This window comes from Acomys russatus, chromosome 23 (genome assembly GCF_903995435.1).
Source record: "Acomys russatus chromosome 23, mAcoRus1.1, whole genome shotgun sequence".
Classification (NCBI taxonomy): Eukaryota; Metazoa; Chordata; class Mammalia; order Rodentia; family Muridae; genus Acomys; species Acomys russatus.
Genome location: NC_067159.1, coordinates 39,427,239 through 39,451,068, shown reverse-complemented (window position 1 = coordinate 39,451,068; position 23,830 = coordinate 39,427,239). Strand labels below are relative to the sequence as shown.

The window sequence follows — 23,830 nt, the reverse complement described above, 5'->3', positions numbered from 1 at the left end:
TTTAGTCTCAAGCTTCATAGTTCTATGTCTTATTCTTGAGCCATTGGTAGATCTGTAGCCTGGAATCCAATAGAAGTCCCATAGGAATTAAATCTCTCATTTTATCATGACTGGTCTTTAAAAAAAATTAATGCAATGATTCCTAAGGATAGCCTGTTAAACTCAAAGCTCAGTCCTTTAGGCAGTTGCCATTAGAGAAGCTTTCCTCTGGCAACAGATGAGAGCCAATGCAGAGACCCACAGCCAGACATCATTCAGAGAGGAGTGGAGGGAGTCTACACTGGAGGTCTCTATCAGGTCTCTCCCCTTGGAGATCGAGGAATCCTACAGAGGAGGGAGAGAAAAGACTGTAGGAGTCAGAGAGAATGGGAGACACCAGGACACATACGAGCTCACAGAGACAGATGTGGCATGTATGGGGCTTGCATGGGTCTGCACTAGGTCCTCTGAGTATATGTGATGCTGACTGTTAGCTTGGTGTTTTTTGAGGGACTCCTAACTGTGGGAGTAGGTATTTTATCTGATTCTTTTTTCCTACTCTTGGGACTAATTTTCTCTCACTGGGTTGCCGGGTACAGGTCTGGTATGAGGGCTTTTTGCCTTATCTTACTGTATCTTGTTTTGTTGTGTTTGGCTGTCGTGTCTTGGAGACCTGCTCCTTTCTGAAGGGAAAAGAAGAGAGAGCAGATCTGGCGGTGAAAAGCGGCTGGGGTGGGAGTGGGGATCTGGGAGCAGTGGAGGGAGGGGAAACTGTGGTCTGGGTATATGAAAGAAGAATCTAATTTCAATAAAAAGAGAAAAAGAAAAACAAGAAGCATGTTAACAGGTGCTTGCAACTTGTGGGGCACTGCGCTGGGTGGAGAAACTTACATAGAGAAAAAAAGAAAACCCAGTACATTTCACACAGTTATAATTCATTTTACCACAGCTTTAATTGTAATTTGTAGGAGTTAAGGATGCCAATAAAAATAATTACCTAAGAATATTACAGGAAGTTGGGCCAAGAGAGGGTTCTTCTTGCGAAGTTCAAAGTTTGACCTTGAAAGAAGTTGGGGGTGGATTCCCATTTCACAATATAGTAATGAGACAGTGTGGGAGAGGGTCTAATGCCAGGTGCTGTGGCAGCATTGCCTGTCTACAAACTCTCAAGAGATTCCGAGCTGCTTTCTCCTCAAGGAGTGGCTAATTAGGAGCTACTTGTTTCTCACACATGACACAATTATATTAGATAAGAAAGTCTGCTTTGTTCTGTTGAAAAGCATGTAAATCCATTCTATGTTTAAAAGCATCTTAAATATGAAGTTTGTATTGCAATAGGTAAAACATAATTCCAAATTTTAAAAATTGCATCTATCAAAGAGAAAATAGAAGTTTGTATTTGGGTGTCTTTGAGATGTAAGAATGCCCCTAGTGAAAAGCAACACACACACACACACACACACACACACACACACACACACACACACACACTCACGCACATACACACACACATACACACGCACACACACACATATGAATGGATGTGCTTGCTGTTCAGACTCTCTTCTTTCACTGTTTGAGAGCTAAATGCCCAAGTGGTCCCAGCTGAGATATTGGCTTAACTGGCCTATTGAGAAATGGGGCAGGGTTTCTCCCCTTTCTTATGTAACTGTTTTGATTTTGTCTCGGGTGGCTCTCGATCATAAGGTTGCATCATTGGGCTCCTATTGGGATGTTGTAATCCCAAGCTCCTATTCTAAAAGGGTCTGTGCTCTCGGCAAATCGTAGAGTTGTGGATAAATTATCAACTTGTATGTCTCTGAGCTTCCTCCCATATTTCACTTTTCCTTAGAGTAGTGGATAGGCAAGACCAAATATACGTTTTTCTGTCCTTTGACTCCCTAGCACATGTTGGTGCAGAATGGGATTACAGCATTAGTGCCCTTTGCTCCAGATCAAACACATTCTAGTCCCTGTGGTCACACTGCTAACAGGGAGTCATTGACTGAGGTTCCTGGGGGACTGACAGGAACCCGAGGCCATCTGAGGTTCAGAAGACAACCCTCTCATCAATGTACAGAGGCCCCCAGAAGATCTGGTATGCTAGGGTGTTCCCCAAGTCCACCAGGCTACAGATGTCTCTGGAGAACTGAGCACAACCTACAGGAGGGTGAGACACACTGGTGCCGTTTCTCTAGGAACTATGTCCCACGATAGCTTTCCTGAGGCTGGGAAACAAATCCCTCCCGTAGGCATCTCAGAGATTATTTCCTGTTCACTGTGGAAGGCCTCTGGTAAAAGAACAAGTGGTCAGGTTGTTTTCTTTTTCTCATGTTGGAAGAAATGTCGTGCTAACTGACAGACTCGATGTACATCCTTGGGAGTGAAATGCTGCCTACTGAACGAGCAGAAAGGACACAACAACTCTAAAGGAAGTGAAGGCACACAAAATGGTGGGGAGGGAGGTCTCCAGGAAAAGTCAAGGAGGGGTGTTGAAAATGGGGGGTGTTGAATGAATCTCTACAGTCAAGGGAGCGCTTGGAGAAGGCGGAGGATGGCCAGTGGCTGCGACTGCCTCAACCCTCGGGCTGTGGCATGACTCCTGAGGCCCAGAGTCATCCAGACCGCTGTGTGACAAGTGACACCTGGTTTGTCTGTTGCTGTACTACTCAGAGGCTGAGGCCTGAGCCCTTGGCCTCTGAACAACAGTGAGAACCCAGATAACCTCATTCTTCTCTCTGCCCAAGCCTGCCATCCTCATGAGCATCCATGAGTTGTCTTTGAGGACCTGCTGTGGCATGTGCATGGGTGTGATTTCACCTTGTGGGTTTTCTTGTTTGTTTTGTTTTTTATGAGTAAGTGTTCCTTGCATCTGGTTCATTATCTGATCTTGGGTCAAGACTGGATTATCTGGTCACCAGAGTCTTCAAGCGCTATTCCCCTAACAGGATGTAGCCTGACTTCATTCACAGTTTGGAATAGCTACCCTCAGGCATCCCAGAATGACTAGAAAGCTTACACAAGATTAGAAACATAAATACTAGCCTCCTGTCTGGTTCACCAGCCAATGTGAGAAGCTATCGGGGGTTCTGTGCTCACCACCAAAGGTATTTCATGTTCTTGTGTCTCAGAATGAGGAAGTGAGCAGAGACCTGAGGATAGAAGCAGACCAGAAGCTTCTTAGGAACCCAGACATTTCTAGAGGAGGAAGGGGCCAGAGCAAAAAAGCAGCACTCTGCTGCACAAATGCCACACAGTACAGACTTTATGGCTTATTTGCATAGCTGGGCTTTCATCACGCGTAGTTCTATGTGTGGCATCTTGCAACTCATTCCTCATTAGCATTTAAATCTCCTCCCGAGGATGTGAATTTTAATGCAAGGAGCGCCAGGTCAATAATCTGAAGCACTTGTGTGCTGTGCTCCAGCCAGGTTGTCTCAGCCTTAGCTGGTGATTTTCAGCATGCCTCTTTGCAAAGAAGCATTTCTTATTGGCCAGTTTCCCAGCTTTGGTGTGTAAGGGTCTCTGGACCTCAGTCTTCTGCCCCATTCTCTTGCCTTAATTACTTCCCTCCATTCCAGAAGAAGAAAAAGATTTGTTGCCACTTGTATGGATTCTTTAATTCTTTATGCAAGTAATTATTTCCCACTGAGTTGGACTCATGATCTTTACTGGCATTTGGCATTGGGTTGTCCTACCACACCCCTACCACCTACATAAAAGGCCATATTTAAGCATCCCAGCTACATTACACAAAATACACTTTGGTGAATTAAGTTTCTTTCCCCCCTTACAGTGTCCCCCAGTCATCGCTAATCAATTCTGAAATTCAGATGATAAGAAAGACAATCATCCAAACAAGCATGGTTTGAAATACTCCAACAGCAGCCCAGGGGGACACTTGGACTGCTATTATTAATTGTGAATGCTGGTGTGTGTGTGGGGTGTGTATGTGTGTGTATGTGTGTGTGTGTGTGTGTGTGTGTGTTCTCTGAGAGTGAGTTGGGTCTTTATGGTGGAAGGAGGTCTATCATAATCTTAATAGTCACTCTGTTCATCCTTGGACCTTGTGTACTTAGTGCTGTTAACTTCATAGCCTCTTATTTCCAATTACTGCATGCTCAGATGGACCCACAGTCTTCTGACTCTGTCTCTGTGGGTTCCATTAGTCACCCTCTAATTCCTGGAAATGTACAAGAACGGGGACCACACGAACCTCTCTGCATCCTCACATTCCCTTTACTTTATTGCTTCTCCCAACATAGATTCAGGAGCCAAACACTTTTCTACATCCTTTAACCCTAGAGGCGTATGCCAATAGTCACACCCAGCAACCCCACCTGAACTGTGGAAACCAGACTGATTTCCTCTCACTTCCTAGTAGCAGTTAGGTTTATCTCTTCAGAGTGGGAAGCGATGGGGACAGGAGACAGGTAGACATTGCCCAGACGTTTTTAGGGTAAAAGATATCTTAGGTAAGAGAAATATAGGAGATGGGGAAATAGAAGGATCCAGAGGATCTTAGAAACCTACAAGAAGAACATCGTGATGGGTGGATCAGGGCCCGGGGGGGGGGGGTCTGCTCAAACTATTGTACTAACCAAAGTCAATACAAATAGTAAACATCGAACCCCTACTCTGATCTACCCAATGGACAGGACATTCTCCACAGTTATGTGGAGAGCAGGGATGGATTCTGACGTGAACTCTGGTGCCCCATATTTGACCACCTCCCCTCGGTAGGGAGGCCTGGTGGCACTCAAAGAAAGAATAAACAGGCTACCAAGATGAGACTTGATAGCCTATGACCATAAAGTGGGGGAGGAGATCCTCTTCGGTCATAGACCTAGGGGAGGGGAATAGGGTGAAAGCAGAAGGGAGGGAGGAACGAGAGGATACAAGTGACGGGATAACAATTGAGTTGTAATCTGAATAAATTAAATAATAATAAAAAAAGAAACTGGATGCTTTTCCTTCTTGGCTGAAAGTAAAAATTGTGCTTGGGTATGCCAGCAGCCTGCTCCTTGAAAAAGGCCAGAGATGTTTCTCTGCTTCTGCCCTGCCAGAGGCTGATGATGTCTGTCTGTTCCGTATCTCTTTGCTTCTGAAGAAGTGTCCTGGGGACCACACTGAGGGTATGACTGTAACGGAGGCATCTGGACACCTAGAATCAGCTTATCTCCCCCTCTTCCATCCTCTACCCAGAAAAGCCTTATTAATATCACAGCAGTGACCCTCAATGGTATTCCACTTCTGGGAGTTCTTCCTTCCTTCCTTCCTTCCTTCCTTCCCTTCCTTCCTTCCCTTCCTTCCTTCCTTCCTTCCTGCCTTCCTTCCTTCCTTCCTGCCTTCCTTCCTTGCTGCCTTCCTTCCTGCCTTCCTTCCTTTCTTCCTTCCTTTATTTTCCTTCAGCATTAGGTAATAAAATACTGCCCCCCCCCCTTCCTAAAACTTACCTTCTGACATCCACGAATTTCATTCTTTGATTTCGAGAGACAAGACTCTAAAAGCCACTAGATTGGGGTGGCTTTGGTGGCCATCGACTTTTCAGGGGCCCTAGGCCCCCAAGCAAAGCTCCCTAAGGACTGAGAAAGGCTCCCTGGCTCTCAAAGACACCCAATGTTCTTGTGTCCCTGGGTGGATATGAAGTTACTTGAGAAGTCGGGATCCACCCAGTGTGAGCCTCTAGGGAGTGACGTGATGTTTTCCTGGCCCGGTAGTGTGTTGTTAGGTAGAAAATTGGTGGAGATGACAGAGGCAGATTGGCGCATATCTCTCCACACTATACTTTTAGTTTTGGAGAAGTCATCAGATGAAATCGGTTTCTTTGACAGCCCAAGGCAGCCAAGGCACTGTTCTCTCAGTTTCCTTGCAGGGTTGTTCTGAATATTGAATTCATTTCTACTAAAACAAAAGAGGACAGAATGTAGTCAATCTAGGTGTAATTTGGGGAAGTTTCATTAAAAAATGAATTCTTCAATGGTCCATAGGCACATTGTTTCTTATCTACTTGTCTGCTTAACTCTGCTTTCTTTCTCTCTTTTCTGTCACCTACATCCTTCTGCCTTTGGCCAGGGAATTAGCCACATATTTCAGTGTAAAGAGTGTATGTACTCTCCTCTCTAACTGTGTGACCTGGGAGGATGGCACCTAGCAGTCATAGAATTTGTCAAACAGTAAGTTCATTTAGAGAACACAGATAAATTTATGTGAGTTCAATAATGTTCTTATTTAGGTATTAATAACTAGAACTCAGAAATCTGAATCCCTGATCTCATGGCTCCTTGCATGCTTAAATTTTATATACAATATCTTTATATCTTTTCGCACATATTGTTTTGCATAATAAAATAAGGCCGTGGAGTGAATTTTTATGCCGTTTTTTTTTCATTTAGAGCACACAGGCCTAAAATTATAATTATGCAAATACATATAATTATGCACACACCCCACTGTGCCCAGTAAACACACCATAGTATCAACCAATCCAATGGCCTCAAAGGCAAAGTCAGCTCCAACACCTGTCATTCCCATCACCACCTCATGGACAGGCTTCTTGAGCTTGGTAGGGTTGAGGCAGTCAGTGATGCCCAAGGCTCTTGCCCGAGGAAACTTCTGCTCATTGACGTCAACCCCAATGATTCTAGAAGCACCAGAGGCTTTGCATCCCATGACAATGACAGAGCCGACCCCTCCGAGTCCAAAAACCACACAGGTGGAGCCAGGGGTGACCTATAGTCATAAAGTGTGCTTATATTAGTTTTCAAATCTGGGCACAAGCAGTTAAAAAAATAACAGCAGGTAAAGAAGGTTTTTGAAACGTAGGTATACTACTTTGATCATTGGACAGCTTCAGCCTAGTTTTGATTCCTCCAGGCAAACACACACACACACATACACACACACACACCAAATATATTGCAAATAACACAAATGTAATTGAGGTGCAGTCAAAACACTGCACTAGACCACTCCATGGGTAGGAAGACGTCTATTGGGGGACACGCTGATGGGACTGCCTCAGAGAGCAAAGGACTACAGCTTGGTGGGGAAAGCCTCGTTAGTTTTTTGGGGGGGCAGGTAGCCAGGGAAGGTGGGTGGGGGCCAGAAGTTTGGGGACTTTGAAATGATTCAGGCGTTACTATTGGGGGTGGAGAAGGGAAGTAGCTGCTTTGCTGATGAACAGAAACCTGCATCATGACGTTGCTGATGGACGCCAAGTTTGGGTTTCTGTTCACCAGATAAGACTCTTTCTGTTTAGCTGGTAAGAATCCGACCTTGGTTAGGGCCAGGCCGTCATCTCAGGACACCGTTGGCAGCAATGATGTTTTGGGGCCACTTTGTGAACTAATAACAAATAACTGGCTCACCTTGGCTGACTTAACTTTATCCATAGGGGCTGCAGCATCAATTTTCACCACTGCGATCTCGGGCACGACAGTGTCCTCGGAGAATGTGCTTGTGCGGAAGGAATGGTAAACCTTCTGTCCCCGGCAGGAAAATCTACAGGTCCCGTCCAGCGTCGTCCCAGAACAAGGAAGAACGCTGTCCCATAGTGATGCACACAGACACCCACATGCAGGCACAGACATAAGGAGCTGAAAGGAGAGAAGCAGTCACCGTGAGGCACACACAATGTGAGCGACATGATGAAAGGGCAAGGGACAAGTCTACTAACTCTTGCTTGACACAGAAGTTTCCTTTGGGGTGCAAGCAGGAGTCACATTCTCTACCCTGTGGAACGATGAGCGTGAGGGCTTTATCTCCTGTACAGAGGAAGAAAATGGTAAATCAATAAATTTGAAATTATTCATGGAATAAAAATGCAATAAAATCCTCCCAGCTGTCTTTTAAACATGCTATGGACAGATGGTGGCAATGTGACACCCAGGGTTATTTTAAAGCATATACGGTTGTTTTACCTGGTTTCAGATCCTCCTCATTCAAGCAAATGGTAAAGGGCAGGGAGTATTGTCTGCTGGATACATACTTGTAGGACTGATTTTCTCTACTTAGAAAAAAAGAACAAGAGAACCAGGAAGGTGCCTCAGACTCATCTGGTCTACTTCTGTTGCTTTCCATTTTAAAAACTCAATCCCTCTTGCCCCTGCAAACAAAACAAAACAAAAACCCCCCAAAAACAAAAACCAACAACAACAACAACAACAACAAAAAACCAAAACAACCCCACCACCATCACCACCAACAACTCAATCCCTTGCTGGCTGTAGCCTGTTTACGGCAGCCCACGTATCAGAACTTTCTTGGAGTCTTCCAGGCCCACTCCACCCTGACATTCAACAGGCCTTTGGCACTAGGTTACTTGTAATGAATTATAAGCTGTGCCTACTTCCGAGAAAAAGGTGCTGACTCTCATACTCTCCTTAGCTGTAAAGCCACAGAGCTTGGGAGAGGAGATGGCTAAAGTCTGGGTCTTGGATCAGCTCGCATCCCTGAGGTTTAGAGTGGCCGACTGAGTGGCATGGGAAAACGAATGACCTACTCACTCATCACAGACTCTGGAAGACACAGCCAGGGTCTACAGTGTTGCCTCTGTACTGGCCCTCACGGATGGTTACCATATAGGAAAACTCCTTAAGATGGCATTAGAGATCATCTTTACATTTAGAGAAAGCAGAGTTTACCTCTATTAGCGCTACAAGTTTCTAGGTAGCAGATCTCAGATCTGGAAAAAGTTCTAACTACTCTTTCCCCTCAAATGCTTCTTATTGCTTCCCACAAGATTCCCATGAGAAGTCTCTAGCTAAAGAGGAGGTAGGCTGTAAGCTCTCTTACTCCTACTGTATTCTGGGAGATGAACGTTCAGCCCTTTGCTTTGAGCTTCTTCCTTGATCCACAGTATGCATCGTATAATCCCCATTCATTTTATGAAGGCTCTTGATAGCCACTGATGGCCTCGCTATGCACTTTTTTTTTTTTTTTTTTTTTTTTTACATTCGTTCTCTGTATGCTGCTGGCCCTAAGCTATGGGTCTTCTAAATCACCATAATCTATGAGTGATTGCTCACTTGCTGCGGTCCTTTGAGGCATATAAGGATAATAATGTCAAGAGCCTTCAGGATGCAACGGAGGAAGGTTTGTTGTCCTGTCATGTACCTTTCAAGCAGGTACGTTCTAGTTGGTTAAAACATTCATTTGTCAGACACCCCAACTTTGGAGTGGACACTATTCTAAAACATTCTGGGGGATCAAACATAGAAGTAGTTCTTAAGCTTAAGGACCTTTCAACCAGCTTAGAGGTTTTTTGCTCTTATATCAACCTTTATCTGGCTGTGGGTAGAGACTCGGGAACTGTTCTCCATACCCTCTGTTTGCCAGAAAAGTGGTGACAGAGGTGTGACTCTTTGTATTCCTGGATTCACCTGATAACAAGATATCTTATTAACCAGAAGACTCTGGAGACAAACCCAATTTGTTTTTCTGCCGAACATGCTAAGAATGCAGGCAGTGCCCCTCTGTGTATCAGCAGTGCCTGATAGGCTCTTCTGAAAGCATTTTGTTTCCCATAGTCTACCTGGTTTCATGGAGTTAACTCCATCACCAACACTCTCCACAATTCCTGCTCCTTCATGACCCGGAATTAAAGGAAAGTTCATCGAGAGTTCTCCTTTCAGCACATGGTCGTCAGAACCACAGATCCCTGAAGACATCATCTGCTTAGAAATGAAGTGACCAAAAGACAACTGGTTTATGATTTTTTTTTTTCCTCCGTCTTTTGAGACCCAGTGTTCAGTTTTGTTTCCTTTGGTATGAATGATCTCCCTTGCTTTCTAAAACAGCACTCAAATGTTAAAACAAAAACCTGCACCTAAAAGAGAGAGCCTCCTTTAAAAGGCCAGATCCCACCACCTGAGGGGACCCTGCCATGCCCCCCTGTCGCTCTCGCTGTGACAGCGGTAACAGGCTGTCTCTGCTGTGACTTGGCAGCTCTTAGTGTAGAGAACACGATCCTTCCACGTTCTCTGTCATGTCCTCCATGTTGAAACAAATCATGTGCTATGAAACTTCCCATCAGCCAGTGCAATGGCGCACGTCTGTGATCCCAGCACTCTGGGAAGCAGAGGTAGGTGGGTCTCTGTGAGTTTGAGGCCAACCTGGTCTACAAAGAGAGTCCAGGCCAGCCAAGGCTACACAGAGGTCTGGCCCAGGTGTTCTGAGATGCTAGGGCTCTTATGCACTGAGGCCTAGGGACTGTTGGACAGTTGGGAGAATGCCTCTGAAGAGACTTGTCCCTTTGCTCTGTGTCTGTGACATGAGTGGGTTTGCTAGCTGAGCACTTCTGCTGAGAGAGCTCTGCCTCTCATCACAGTGAGGACTAACAGGTCCTGCTGAACACCTTCAAATCATACCCCAGAATGAATCTTTCTCATTCTAAGATCATTGTCTTAGGCATCTAGTTATGGTGTCAGAAAACTAACACCACAGGCTGTTAAAGTCTAGTCAGTATGTCCCCAATCTTTAATACTTAATAGTTTCGTGAAATTTGAGGTAACTGGTTGAGCATTTGATTGGAAACTGGCAAGGGACTTTGGATGAGTCTGTGTTTTTCTAGATGTTGTTTAAGCTCCGTGCAGTATGTGTTACGTTTTGGAAACCATCCATCTTAGAGTCCTTGCTGTTCATTCCGGGAAGATGGAGTTTGATTCAGTGCTACTTTCCAGATGGGTTTTCAGAGGCTAATACAATGTGTCAATGCATGAGCATAAATCAATGGAGCAGCAGTAATTAGTCTCTTAGTCACTGCATGTGCACTGCCCTAATCTTTTACATCATAGGATGTGGGGACACATGCATGCTCCAGTCTCTCAGAAATGAAAAAAAGAAACAAAACTATGACACTTAAAGCCTTTTGGACTGCATAAAATTACAATGAATAAAACACAATGGTCATAGGTAACATGTCTGCCAATACTTACAGTTAGTATGAATATGTGTACTTGCCTGCACATAGACATGCATACATGTACATAATTTCAAGTCTAATAAACAGGTAAACAATAAACTAGTAAGTAGATCTATTTTGTAAAAAAGGACTATATCCTCTGCCATGGCGGCACATGCTTATCTTCTCAGCACTCGGGAACTGGGCCATGGGTCGTAAGTTTGAGGACAACCTGAGCTATATATATCGTGAGGTTCTGTCCCAAGCAAGCAGCCATCACTAAATAGTCACTAAAATTATGTACCCAGTTGAAAATCCTTTCCTTTTGCTAAGGAAAGTAGAGAGAGGAAAATGCAAACACGTGCTTATTTCATTTTCACATGTCTAGGCTTACATATATTCTTAAAAAAGATTTTTTTAATTTTATGTGTATATGTGTTTTGTCTGCACTGTTGTCTGTGTACCATGCGCTACGGTGTCTGTGGAAGCCAGAGAGTTCATTTGATCACTTGGAGCTGGAGTTACAAGTGGCTGTGAGCTATTTCTGGGTGCTGGGAACAGAACCTGGGTCCTCTGGAGGAGCAGCCAGTGCTCCTACCTGCTGAGCCATCTCTCCAGCCCCAACTTCTGTTTTTTTTTTTTTTTAAGTGTAGCATCATTTCCTTTTGTCTTCCAAAGTGAAGGCTGGCCGACTTAAACTCACCCTAATGCAAACTTCTCTAGGCTTTGGTGGCTCAACTTGCACTTCCTCAATTGAAGGAGGAGAATTGGCTGCCCAGGCAATGGCTGCCCGACATGTGATTGTCTAATAGACACAAAATAAAGTGGCATTTACCAATACATCTCATTCTTTTCGGGTCAGGCTTGCTATTATTTGTAAAAATATGAAAGTCACAGGGAAAAAGCCAAAAATAAATAATATATAAATAAGTCACCTGCACTTTAAGTGTAAGCTGCTGCTAATTTGACAAATTTCCTTCCAATCTTTCAAAAATATTTTTATTTACAAATTTTTAATAATTTAAAGATAGATAAATCATTCCTTATAAGATTTTTGCCACTGCCACCTTCTTTTTCTCCTCCTCTTCCTCCTTCTTCCTTGTCTTCTTCTAAAACAGTCACTATTTATTGAACCATTACCACTGACATGTTCACAAGAATTTCTCTTGACTTTGAAAAAATTCATAGTCATAGTTTGAAATGACTGTTTATTTGGGCATATTCGAATTTTCTTAATAACTTCCCAGATGTGGGAGTGTTTCTACTGTTTTTCTCTTACGGGGGGGGGGGGAGGGTGGCAGTGCTATGATAAACACATTTGTTCATCATTTTTTTCCTCTGGGTTGGTTTGTTTCCTTAGGTTGACTTCCAAATCTCTTTACAGAAAGATAAAATCACTTGACTCACTCCCTGAATATAAATAGTCTATGCTATCATTTATTTCATTTTACTTAGCATTGACTGTATCATTAAACAAAATATTGCACAAACAGAAAAACCCCACCATCTTCATTAGTATTTGCTCAGTGGTTATAGGAGTTGTAGACATCTTGCTCACGTATTTGCAGATCTATTGGCATCTTGGTTCTTTTGTTAATGCAAATGAATCCTTTGAACATCAGAGCAGTAACTTGCTGTCTGTCAGCTCCTCTTACAAGTTTTTCCTCTGCTTTTTAAAATATATTAATTTTTTATGGAATAATGCATGTTTTGATATGTTTGTTTATAAAAGTCTCCTCCTTTGTAATTTATCCCACCTCTACGGTCTGAAATTTCTCTGTGTAGTAACAAGTGTTTCTTTTCCTTTCTTTGAAACCCTTTTCAGTTTGACTTTTAAGCACCTAACCCATTTAATTGAAGATTATTTCATTGTATAATGTAAGGCTTGGGTCTAAATGCCTTGTCCCAGGGTGGTGTCGTCACTGCTCACTTCTATCTTTTCTACTTACATCAGCACTGCAATAAATAAGAAATTAAAAAACCAAATTCTTATCTTTCTAGGCTTTTCTGAGTATCTTTCTGTGTATTATGGCAGCAGCTTCTTCCTCAAAGAATGGACTGGCTTTACCTTTAGATTTAGTGCCCGGTGACACTAGTTTGGATAACTTGAAATGTGTTCCATTTGTAGGTATGACTTCAAGGACTTTGGGCTTCAGTGAAAGAGATAATATAGGATTTTATCCTATATTTAAAAATGACACATGTCACAAGAATTTTCAAACTACAGGCATAGAAAACACCACTTCTGTAGGAGAACAACATAATTAAGGTAATTTTCTTTCCCTCAAAACTTTTGTAAAGGATAACTTTTAGGGGGAAAAATTCCTTACTTCAAAAGCAAGATAATGCAAGACATTAAGTTACACACAGAGCAATGTAAGGAAAGCAAGCAGGGGAACGCTGTCATCCAGCTCTGACCACTGCTAACAGCATAGGGCAAGTTCTTCAGTCAAGACTCTATGCATGCACTGTGTGCTCATCTGACCACACGGAGCAGCCTGGGTCACAGTTTGATGTTCCGTGGAGCATGATGTGTAATTTCCAGGTGATATTTACTGACCACTTAAGACTCAATGACTGATACATTGTACTGCAATTTCCTAATCTTCCTCAGACATTGCTTCCATCGGTCCCCTCTTTACCGTGATGCTGTCAATGTCCCCGAGAACATGTGGGGCTCTTTCACTGGGGCCAATTTTCAGATCAAGGTGCCTCTATAGCACAAAAGATAGCATGTCAGCTTCGTAAGCTTCCGGATGAGGGAACAGGCGGATTTTAAAGCTTCTGCTACAGTGTTAGCAATTTATCCCTTGTAAACGTGTCAGAAACCCATTCTCCAGGCAGTCGTGGGAGACTTTCCGCATCTTGGGAAACTTCGAGTGTTATTGTCATTAAAATTTGTTAATAGTCTGATAGGGAAGACGTGGAATCTAAACTGATTGCAGTGAAGGAGACACGTAGGGCCACCAGGAAGACACACACTTACCTTTCCCAAGCTGTCCTCCATGGTGACTTTCCTGCTTTCATTTCTGTCCTTTGGTTCAAAAAATAAACTTTGATTCTGAAGCATGGCACCCTGGTCAAAGCATTTCTAGGGTTCCTGGAACTGAAAGCCATAAAAAGTAATTACACTGTCAAGCTGGAGGCTACGGGAAGGGGCGGCTGGTTGAAAAAATGTGTAAATGAAGGAATGAAAGGAACGCAAAATAGTAGAAAAGGGTAATGAGGGAAGAGATTGACAGCCAACGTGCTGACTGGGAGGGAATCAGCTTGAAGAGGAGGGAGGTGAAAGGCCAAGAGGTACTGTGGAAAAACAGAGAAGCGCAGGCCAGGCAGTGTTGCTAATTAGCCAACAGAGCTTCTGGAGGAGCAATTACATAGGTGATATTGCCAAATGAACAGTAAAGACAGGGTTCAGCCCGGGTTGCCAGTAACAGAGGAATGGAAACGTCCAAGCTGTCACATAAATTATAACCCAAATGCCTGAGAAACGCGTTGTGAAAACGAGACACGGTAAAGATGAAGTAAGGCGTTGTGAAAGAATCTCACACAGGTAAGAATGCGGCCGCGGTGGTAGAACCCGTGTAAGAGCAAGGATTGGGTGTGTGTGTTCAAAACGGAGCTGAGCCAATCACGGTTAATCAAAACGAAGAGGTCACGCTGACAACGGGAGGAGGAAGATGCTCGAATTCGTGAATCTGGTTTCTCCTTCTGCTGAATGAGTGAACACAAAACAGAAGAGCGAGTATTCAGGTCCCCCCCCCCCCCCCCCCCCCCCACCCCCGCTGCTGTAAACTCTGGCTGTCTGCTGTGTCTGCCTCTAATTCACATCTGGTAGTCCCATCTGCCCAGCATGCGTCGGGACCTTCTGTGATGAGACCCCTGTAGTCATTTCTCTTCTACTACCCAGGGCCTGTCATCCCCAGGGTGCATAGCTTTTGCCTGAGCCGGCATGAGACAGTGACTGGGGACAGAGGACTGCAGTCGCTGGGCTCTGGGTGCAGAGACAGCCTGGCCTGGCAACAGATGAATCTTTGCATTCCAGTCAGATAGTTATATTTCACTTGCACGGCTTTGTGTTTTCTGACAATTCAGAAAGACTCTCAGGGCATTTGGGGGACCTGCTTTTTCCTCCTGGATCAGAACTGGGATTAGGGTAGAGAGACCTAATTTACCTACATAAAACCTGACTGAAAGAATGCTCTTAGGCAGTCATCCTGAGGAGTGCGCTTTAAACAGGGAAGCATCACCTTTATGTACCCAGAGATGGTCCAAGAAGGGGGTTTTAGGGATGAGGAATTGACATCTATACATTAAATGGCATCGTGCTATAGTGTCCCAATTCTCATAGTTTCTGCATCCATGTTCCTACTCTTTGAATCTACATGTTGCCCATGTTCAGCAAAATTTCATGTGACAGACAGCAGCCTAGGAGGAAAGGCCGTGCCTTAAGGCGATGCCCAGATGTGAACTTTTCACCCTATAGAGGCCTCATTGGGTTTTCTCATAGAACCTGGAGCCTTAAAAAAATAAATAAACTTTATATGTATAGGTGTTATGCATGTCTGTGCAGCAGGAGCACACCTAGTACACTTGGAGGCCAGAAGAAGGTACCAGATCCCTGAGCACTGTTGTTACAGATGGTTAAGAGCCACCATGTGGATGCTGGAATAGAAACCTATTCCTCTGGGAAAGCAACGAGTGCTCTTAACCATTGAGCTGTCTCTCCAGCCCCACATGGAAAACTTTTACTCTTTTCTTCTTCTTTTTCTTTTTTCTACCAAGAAATTTAGAGCTTGACTGGGCATGGGATTCAGAATCCTAAGAAGATGATACCAGGTGTGGTGGTTTTCACGGTGGACTCCTGACAGGCCCCACCCTCCCCACTCAGTATGCTCCGTATTTGATGGATGCCAATGAGCCATGCCATTTCTGGGACTCAGCTTCTGTGTTAGGCAAGTTGTCCCCAGGTTATACAAATTTGGCAGCCATCAGCATATGGAAAAGGCAAAATGTTTGTCTTGGAAGGAGTGAACGTGAAAGAAAAAGTCACAAGGGCAGCTGGGAGTTGAACCTGAAATCTGCTCAGTTTCCACAGGGCTTGCCCTCTCTGACGTGAGGCAGGAAGATAGAGAGGGTAGACAAGAGGGCAACACCAGCGCTAGCAGACCTGTGTCCACATTTTACCTTCATCTCCTACTTACTGAGACTTAAGAACTGCAACCTCTTGATGAATCATGTCTCCTCTCAATAAAGGGATGATGTTATCTCAGCACTCACCTCATAGCTTTCCTTACAAGCACTAAGCCAGTTAGCATACACAGATAATCAGAATCCTGCCTTGAACATAGTAGGCCTCTATGTAAATGTGCATCATCACCGTCATCACCGTTGCCATGTCTCTCAGAACATTCATTGCATTTTTTTTCTCACTACTGACTTGCTTTTGCTCTGTGGTAGGAAATATGGCCATGAAGAAAACACTTGATTCTTAAGTTTAACAACTTCAACCACAGAGTTCTTACCTCTTTCCTCTTAAGTCCACAAAATGCAAAGAAGGCTCTCTTCTCTCTGCCCTGCACTCGTGTTGTAGACCAGACTGGCCTCAAACACACAGAGATCTGCCTGCCTCTGCCTCTGCTGGGATTATAGGAGTGCACCACCACACATGGCAAGGTGTTCTTCTTACTCCAATTAGGTTTAGAAAATCTGTGGGGTTGGGTAAGAATTTGACAACCATTGTGGCAGACATGCAGATACCCCTGAGAAGTGAGAGTGGGTAGGAAAAGCTCTAGGACAAATGATTCCACTGTTAATTCTCACTCACAAAAGAAAAATGAAGCCTAAACTTTGCTTCAAAATGCTACCTTTCCTTTGCAGATGCAATTAGATGAGGTCATTCCAGATCACAGTGTGCCTCCAGATGGCACCATTCCAGATCACAGTGTGCCTCCAGATGACATCATTCCAGATCACAGTGTGTCTCTAGATGGGGACATTCCAGATCACAGTGTGCCTCCAGATGACATCATTCCAGAGCACAGTGTGCCTCCAGATGACATCATTCCAGAGCACAGTGTGCCTCTAGATGACATCATTCCAGAGCACAGTGTGCCTCTAGATGACATCATTCCAGATCACAGTGTGCCTCCAGATGACACTATTCCAGATCAGAGTGTGCCTCCAGATGACATCATTCCAGAGCACAGTGTGCCTCTAGATGACATCATTCCAGAGCACAGTGTGCCTCTAGATGAGGCCATACCAGATTACTCTGAACCTTTTAAAGAAGATAATGTGCCAACTTGTAGAGGGGGGCCAAGTCAGGAGATGTGTTTGTAGAGGCAACTTTTGTATAATTCTTGGAAAATAATACAATGTTTAATTGATATGAGGCAAAATAATCACTGGCTTAGAGCAACAACTAAGTATTTTGTGCAAAAAGAAGTACTAAAAGGCACATAAATAAGATGCTAAGATTAAATTGAATTTAAAGCTATTTTAATTTTTATTTAAAGATGTGTATCCTAGAATTTTTTAGTGCAATCCTAGAAGCTGTTGCCTAACCATAGTTCTGTGTCACTATAGCTTTATCTTCCCTACCTGTTGATAAAACATACAAGGTGTGTTTATATACTCTAAATTTCTCCTTGTTTTAACCAACTTCCCACTATGATAATAAAATCCATGTGACAAGCTTGCTTAGAGTAAAAATAGTGTTTTTTTTGTTTTTGTTTTGCCTTGATCTGGATGGGAACAGCCTACGCAGCATGTCACAGGCTCTTCTCCCCCTCCTACCCTCCTACCTGCTGCACATTAGCGAGGGGGCAGAGATGTATTAGACATCCGTGTGTCTCCTTCTCCTCCCAAAGTCACCGTGATTCAATCACGGAAATCCACCCGCTGACCTGAGGTGTCCTCTGTGTGTTGTAGTTGGCTTATGTTTCTACTCTAGCTGCCGTTTCCACAAAACGTTGGGTACTGAAATGAGCTCTACCTGAAGGACAGGCTGAACTCCAACCACTGCACTTCTGCCTCCAGTGCTTGCGATCCACGCTCAGTCCCCACATTTTATAATTTCTTTGCTTATTTTCCCTGCCCCACTGGTGCTTCTTTCTGCCTGAGTCTGTACCAGGTTTGAATCTCTCCTGTGGGAACTTTAATAGTGATTTTTTTTTTTAGCACTTAATTTGTCTCGGATGCTTTGAACTTGAGTGGCATGTTCACTCATGTCACTCTGTGGTTCATAGTCACAAAACTGCTGCCAGACGTACACTCAATATGCCAAAAAGTATCTGAAGGAATCAAATTTATTTTGTCAATTTATTCATAATGCAACCTCTAAGAGTTATTCCCGTCATGTTTTGAAAGTAATAAAAGCAATCCTAGGCCTTACAGGTACAAAGACAGAGAGATCCAGGGTAAGGGAGTGTTCCCATAGTGATGATTCTGAAATATAGTCCAGATGAAGCTGGGCTACATCTTCCAAGCTTTTACTCCTTCTTTTATCCAAAGGTGTCCTTAAATGCCTCCTGGAAGCTACAGAATGGCTACAGTGCTAACAGCCCATGCTCACCAGTCTTTCCTATGTGCCAGCTCTGTATGCTTCAGTCAGTAGTTTAAGTTGGCCCTTGTGCCAACTCCATGGGGTGTGGCTTAGACGTAAGTTTGTGATGTGTGCCATCGCTGGTAGACAGGGTCGGTCGCCTGAGCCCTGCCTTCAGCATCTGGTCTCTCCACCACACCATCTCTCGCCGTCCTCCCTTTCCTTCTGAGTTCCCAGGTGATGGCTTCTTAGTCTAGATTTGAGGCATTTAATTCTTCTGTATGCTGTTCATTCAGAATTCCCTATTAGTGTTTACACAAGGAGAGTTGGAAAGGACAGCTGAGGGCAACTCTCAGTTTACCTGCTCCTATCCACCCTGCTGTGCCTCAGGATCTTTTCTGGGGCCCTTGAGTTAGTTGCCCTTCCCTTGTGCAAAACAAGTTAACTAGCTGGGAAATGCTGGGAGGCCTTCGGAGTGCAGCAAAAACCATGTTTGTGCATTGAGCATATGTGCGCAAGTAGTTTGTTCATAAGTAAATACAATCAAAGTACAATATGTGTTTTTAGTGCAAAAATCTCACTAGTAACCATTGGGTATAAGGATTACAAGTGCCCTTTTAGGACAAGGACTCTGCTATACATGAAAGCTCTGGGAAAATTCCTGCATGGTATTGTAAAATGTGTAAAAAGAATTTTCACACATAGCTTACAGTATTTACCTTGTATCTTTATGACATTTCTAATATTTGGCCTGATGGGCTTTGTAAGATACTTCAGAGAATCTATTCAATGTTGCTGAATTTTAAATACTCACATAAAACCATTTGTCAATTAACACTTTCTTCCTTTCTTTTCTTTTCTTTTTTCCTTTTCTTTTTTTTTCCAGTTTGTTTTAGTTTGGCTGCACAGGGTTTCTCTGTGTAGCCTTGGCTGTCCTGGACTCTCTCATGTAGACCAGGCTGGCCTTGAACTCACAGAGATCGCCTGCCTTTGCCTCCCGAGTACTGGCATTAAAGGCGTGCGCCACCACTGCCTGGCTCAATTTGTATTTTCAAGATCTCAAAGAATAGTCCTTACAGATTTTACCTTCTTCATATAAAGATAATTTCATGATTAGATACTCCTAAAACAAAACATGTTACTCCAAAAATATTTGCTTTGGAATAAGATCTCAGTAAAATTATTTTCACAGATTTACACGGTGCATATTTTGAACCATTTCTTCCACTAGTCAGCACTTGTTTTATCATTCCTAATCTAACACACAGCGAACCATTCTGTAACTCAACAGAGTCTTTATACAGTCTACTCTCACTGTAGATAAGCTGGTTCCACTGGAGTCAGCCTGTGATTTCTGCCCTCTCCACATTCCTGGAGGTTGCACAGCAGAAAGATAACCCAGTTTGCAGTCTGCACTCTGGAGCCCTTGAACGACAACAGTGTGTGCCAGTCGGTGCCACGTCTCCTAGAAAAGCCTGCTTAGTAGTTGGAACGTTGGCACTGTTTGCAGCAGCCAGCTTCAGGTCACATATGGGCACATTAGGGTAAATATTTCCCAATAAAGAGCCTCATTTCCTTCTTTCGGACTTTATGGTCATCCTTCAGGCCACTCAGTTCAGAGCTGTTCTCTTTTGTTTGCATTAAATGCCAACTTTGAGTCCATACCATGCATGCCAAAGGCAACTAGGCGGATCAGCCTCAGGCATGGGGCTTTGTGGTGGCGTTTTCCCCCGCTCCACAGCAGGGAAGCTGACAGCCAGTCGGTGGCAGCAAAAGTGCTCGCACCCTGCCATCTTGCTGCCTGAATTGCCAAAGATGGACAAAACATCTCCTGTGCCTGGCACAAATGTGGGTCCAGAGGTGACAGTGATAAGAAAGAAGTGTGGCCCTGGCCCTGCCAGAAAGCAGTCAGGCACCACGGGTAAGGCCCAGCCACGGGATCAGACAAACTAACTGGGTTTGTAATTAACAGATTTAAAAAAAAACAAACTGCTTTTCTCTTCTCTTCAGTTTAGTTCTACCTGTAAGACAGGGGATGAATAAAAGAACCACTTCAAGGAACTGTCCCTCCTGAAAGCATTTGACTCTTGTTGTCATAGTAACATAGTGTCCACCTCAAAGGGAAGATGAAAGTTTATTCTGGAGCCAAATATGAAAAACACGAAGCTAGGTTACCTCAGGTTGCAGAGACCTCCATAGAAGGAGTTCTGTGAGGTTTGCGGCAGCAGAACAAAGTCACAAATCAAGGCAACTTGAAAATACCCCGCATCTGCTCCCATTAGCTCCTGGATGGCGTCTCTCCCCAGGCCCTAGGCCTGGCACACTCTGCAGGCAGGACAAGATTTTGTGCCTGGTTTGGTATCCCACTCCCTCTGCTGGAGGCCTTGCCTAGTAAAGCACATGGTCTCCTTCTGCCCGTGTTATAGCTGACTATCGTGGAGTTCTTGTGGAAGTCAGGGCCACCTCTGACTCTTTTGCCTCCCTGTGGGGCCCTTTTCCACCTACTGGGTTGCCTCGTCCAGTCTTGAAGTGATTGATGATAGGTGCCTGGTCTTATTGTAGCTTGTGAGGCTCTGTTTGGTTGATGATCCTGGGAGGCCTACTTTTTTTTTCTGAGGGGAGGCAGTGGGGGTGGGGAGAAGGGAGATGTGGGGGGGGGAGGGGCTAGGGAAAGAGGAAGGAGGGAAACTTTGATTGAGTGTAATATATGAGAGAATATTTTTTTTAAATAAAGAAAGGAAGAAAATAACCTTGGTGGGTTCGGCAGAGAAGCAGGTCGCTCCAGGCAACCGGGCCTCAGATGTCATTTGACAGCCTTCTCAGCCTTACATCGGTACAGAAGAGGGCTTTGATCACACCCTCTAAAGCCTTTTATTGTTTAGGATGATGCTTACGTGTCTACTTCATGGTGGGCAAGGAATGGTTATTTGGCTAAAGATCCTCATGATAAATTGTAAATTAGGCTTTGAAGCTGCCACATTGCAACTCTACCTCATGTACTGAAGCTTGGCCCACACAGCTTCTTTCAGGATCTTCTTCTACCATCTGGAATGGCCTGTGAAGGACCGGGAGGTGCTTGCTTAGTCTCCACGTTGATGTCACAAGGCAGTGGTGGAGACCTTAACAGGCAGGATCTAGTGACTGGGGCTGCGTGTGCCCTTGTGAAGGGTTGTGGGACTCGCCTTAACTTTTCCTTTCCTTCTGAGTGCTGATTAGCTTGAGCTTGCTCTATTGCCCCATCACAGGACCAACTGATGGAACCTATCAGTTTTGGTCTAAAACATCCTGAGCCACGTGTAGAGAGAATTTTGGTTTCTTTAAAAACACAGAAATGTTATGTGAATGTGTTTTTTTTGTTTTAAAGCCCAGGTATGGGATATGAGGCTGCTTCAGGTTGTCCACAGCTGCTGCCTATGATTTGTCTTGTGCTCTGGTAGGGGTGTGATTTTGCCAGGTGAGGATGGTTTATGTTTAGAATTCTGGGGACTCTTCAGATGGTATAAAATGCCAGAGCCCTGAGAAGTATGGAAGCTGCTGCTCCTGCTGCTCCTGCTGCTCCTGCTGCCCCTGCTGCTCCTGCTGCCCCTGCTGCCCCTGCTGCTCCTTCTGCTCCTGCTATTCCTTCCTGCTACGCCTTCCTGCTCCTCCTTCATGCTCCTCCTGCTGCCCCGGTGCTCCTTTTGCCCCTGCTGCTCCTTCTGCTCCTGCTATTCCTTCCTGCTACTCCTTCCTGCTGCCCCTGCTGCCCCTGCTGCTCCTGCTGCTCCTGCTATTCCTTCCTGCTATGCCTTCCTGCTCCTCCTTCCTGCTCCTCCTGCTGCCCCTGGTGCTCCTGCTGCCCCTGCTGCTCCTTCTGCCCCTGCTGCTCCTTCTGCTCCTTCTGCTCCTGCTATTCCTTCCTGCTAATCCTTCCTGCTACTCCTTCCTGCTGCTCTTGCTGCCCCTGCTGCTCCTTCTGCTCCTTCTGCTCCTGCTGCTCCTGCTGCCCCTGCTGCCCCTGCTGCTGTTTGCTAGATTTCTGGTTGCTGGTTGGAGATATCATGATGAAGAAGATCAAATTTTCCCTATGGAACTCAATGCCACCTTTCCTCTCTAACCTTCTTTCTCTCCTATCTATGGTGGGGGACTGGAAGGGATAGGGGTGGTGTAGGGGGCTAAGAAAAAGCACCCAATAAAATAGCCAAAATGTCAGTTTACATCTATAGCTGAAACCAACCTTTGCTCTGCTTATCAGTTATCTCTGGGATTTGTTATGGTGAGGGGACATTAACAGGGCGAATAAATGTGCTCCACAGGGCATGGCACCATCCTGGGGAACTCTCTGTACATTTTAGCCACAGTCACTATTCTTAAATGAAGCTGGGGCCAGAGAGAAGGCTACAGTATCCAAGTGCTTGCTGTGAGAGCATGAGGGCCTGAGCTTGGTCCCACAAACCCAGGTTGTTAAAAAGCCAGGCTTGGTGGCAGATCCTTGTATCCAAGTGCTGGGAGGGAGACAGCGGCTAGCCAGCTAACTTACTTGATGACTTCCAGGCCAAACACAAGGCAGACAGCTCTAGAAGAACTGATGTAGATGAAACTGGAAGTGGTAGAATTGATGCTATAAGTGATTTACTAATAGTTTTGCTTAAGCCAATAAATCACAAAAAGTAAAATTGAGCTACGAGAGCCCTGCCCGCAAAATACCCCAGAGACAGGTTGTCTGCTAACCAGGCCTGTTCAGAGAGAACAGTTTGGTAGGTAGTTTGGTAGGAAGCTAGTGTTTGTTTACCAAAATTGACCTCCAATTAGGCTCCATCCCCATAACATAAGAGACAGCCCTGAATTCCAACCTGCTATTAGGCCTGTTCCCACAGCAAGGAGGTTACCTCCAAGGGGCAGCTCAACGGGTCAGCACAGGGTCACAGCCACCATTAAGTCCTGCTCTGCCACTAAGTACCCTGTGTTCTTATGAGGAATTCTGCCACATGGGCAGGATGTACCCATGTAATAACTAATTAAAAAGAACGCAACTGCTGTACTTAAGAAGCAATCCTGGCAATGCCTTTGCTGTGTCAATCTCCCATCTGCCCAAGTAGCCAGACCTGCAGTCTCCTGTCTGTTTAAATGGTTCAAAGTATAACTTGGTGCCAGGACATAAGAGATTTAAGGATGACAGTGTTTATGGACCACATAAGCCTATGGCATATGGAAGTTGGTAAGATCTTCTATTCATGGCTGGCTCCTCTTTGAGCATTAGCCGGAAATGGATGCATGCTGTATTATGGAGCTTTCTCCTGAATCAGTCTCTCAGTGGAAGGCACACTAATCCCAGAACAGAATGACCCTTGAGGTTGTCCTCTGGCCTAGACACGGTGTACACTCACACACCCACACAAGCATGCACACACATACCCCCTTAC

General features: G+C 44.6%; 1 protein-coding gene across 1 annotated transcript; it reads right to left on the bottom strand.

The window, feature by feature from the left end:
- Positions 1-557: 557 nt before the first annotated feature.
- LOC127206433 (alcohol dehydrogenase 1B-like) lies at positions 558-13,877 on the bottom strand. Its single transcript, XM_051165720.1, has 7 exons — positions 13,869-13,877; positions 11,586-11,687; positions 9,515-9,653; positions 7,658-7,745; positions 7,350-7,524; positions 6,451-6,711; positions 558-662 (listed from the first exon to the last, which is right to left on the bottom strand). The coding sequence occupies exons 3-7, from the start codon at positions 9,651-9,653 to the stop codon at positions 558-560; spliced, it is 768 nt and encodes a 255-aa protein (XP_051021677.1). The 5' UTR covers positions 11,586-11,687; positions 13,869-13,877.
- Between the last annotated feature and the right edge of the window lie 9,953 nt (positions 13,878-23,830).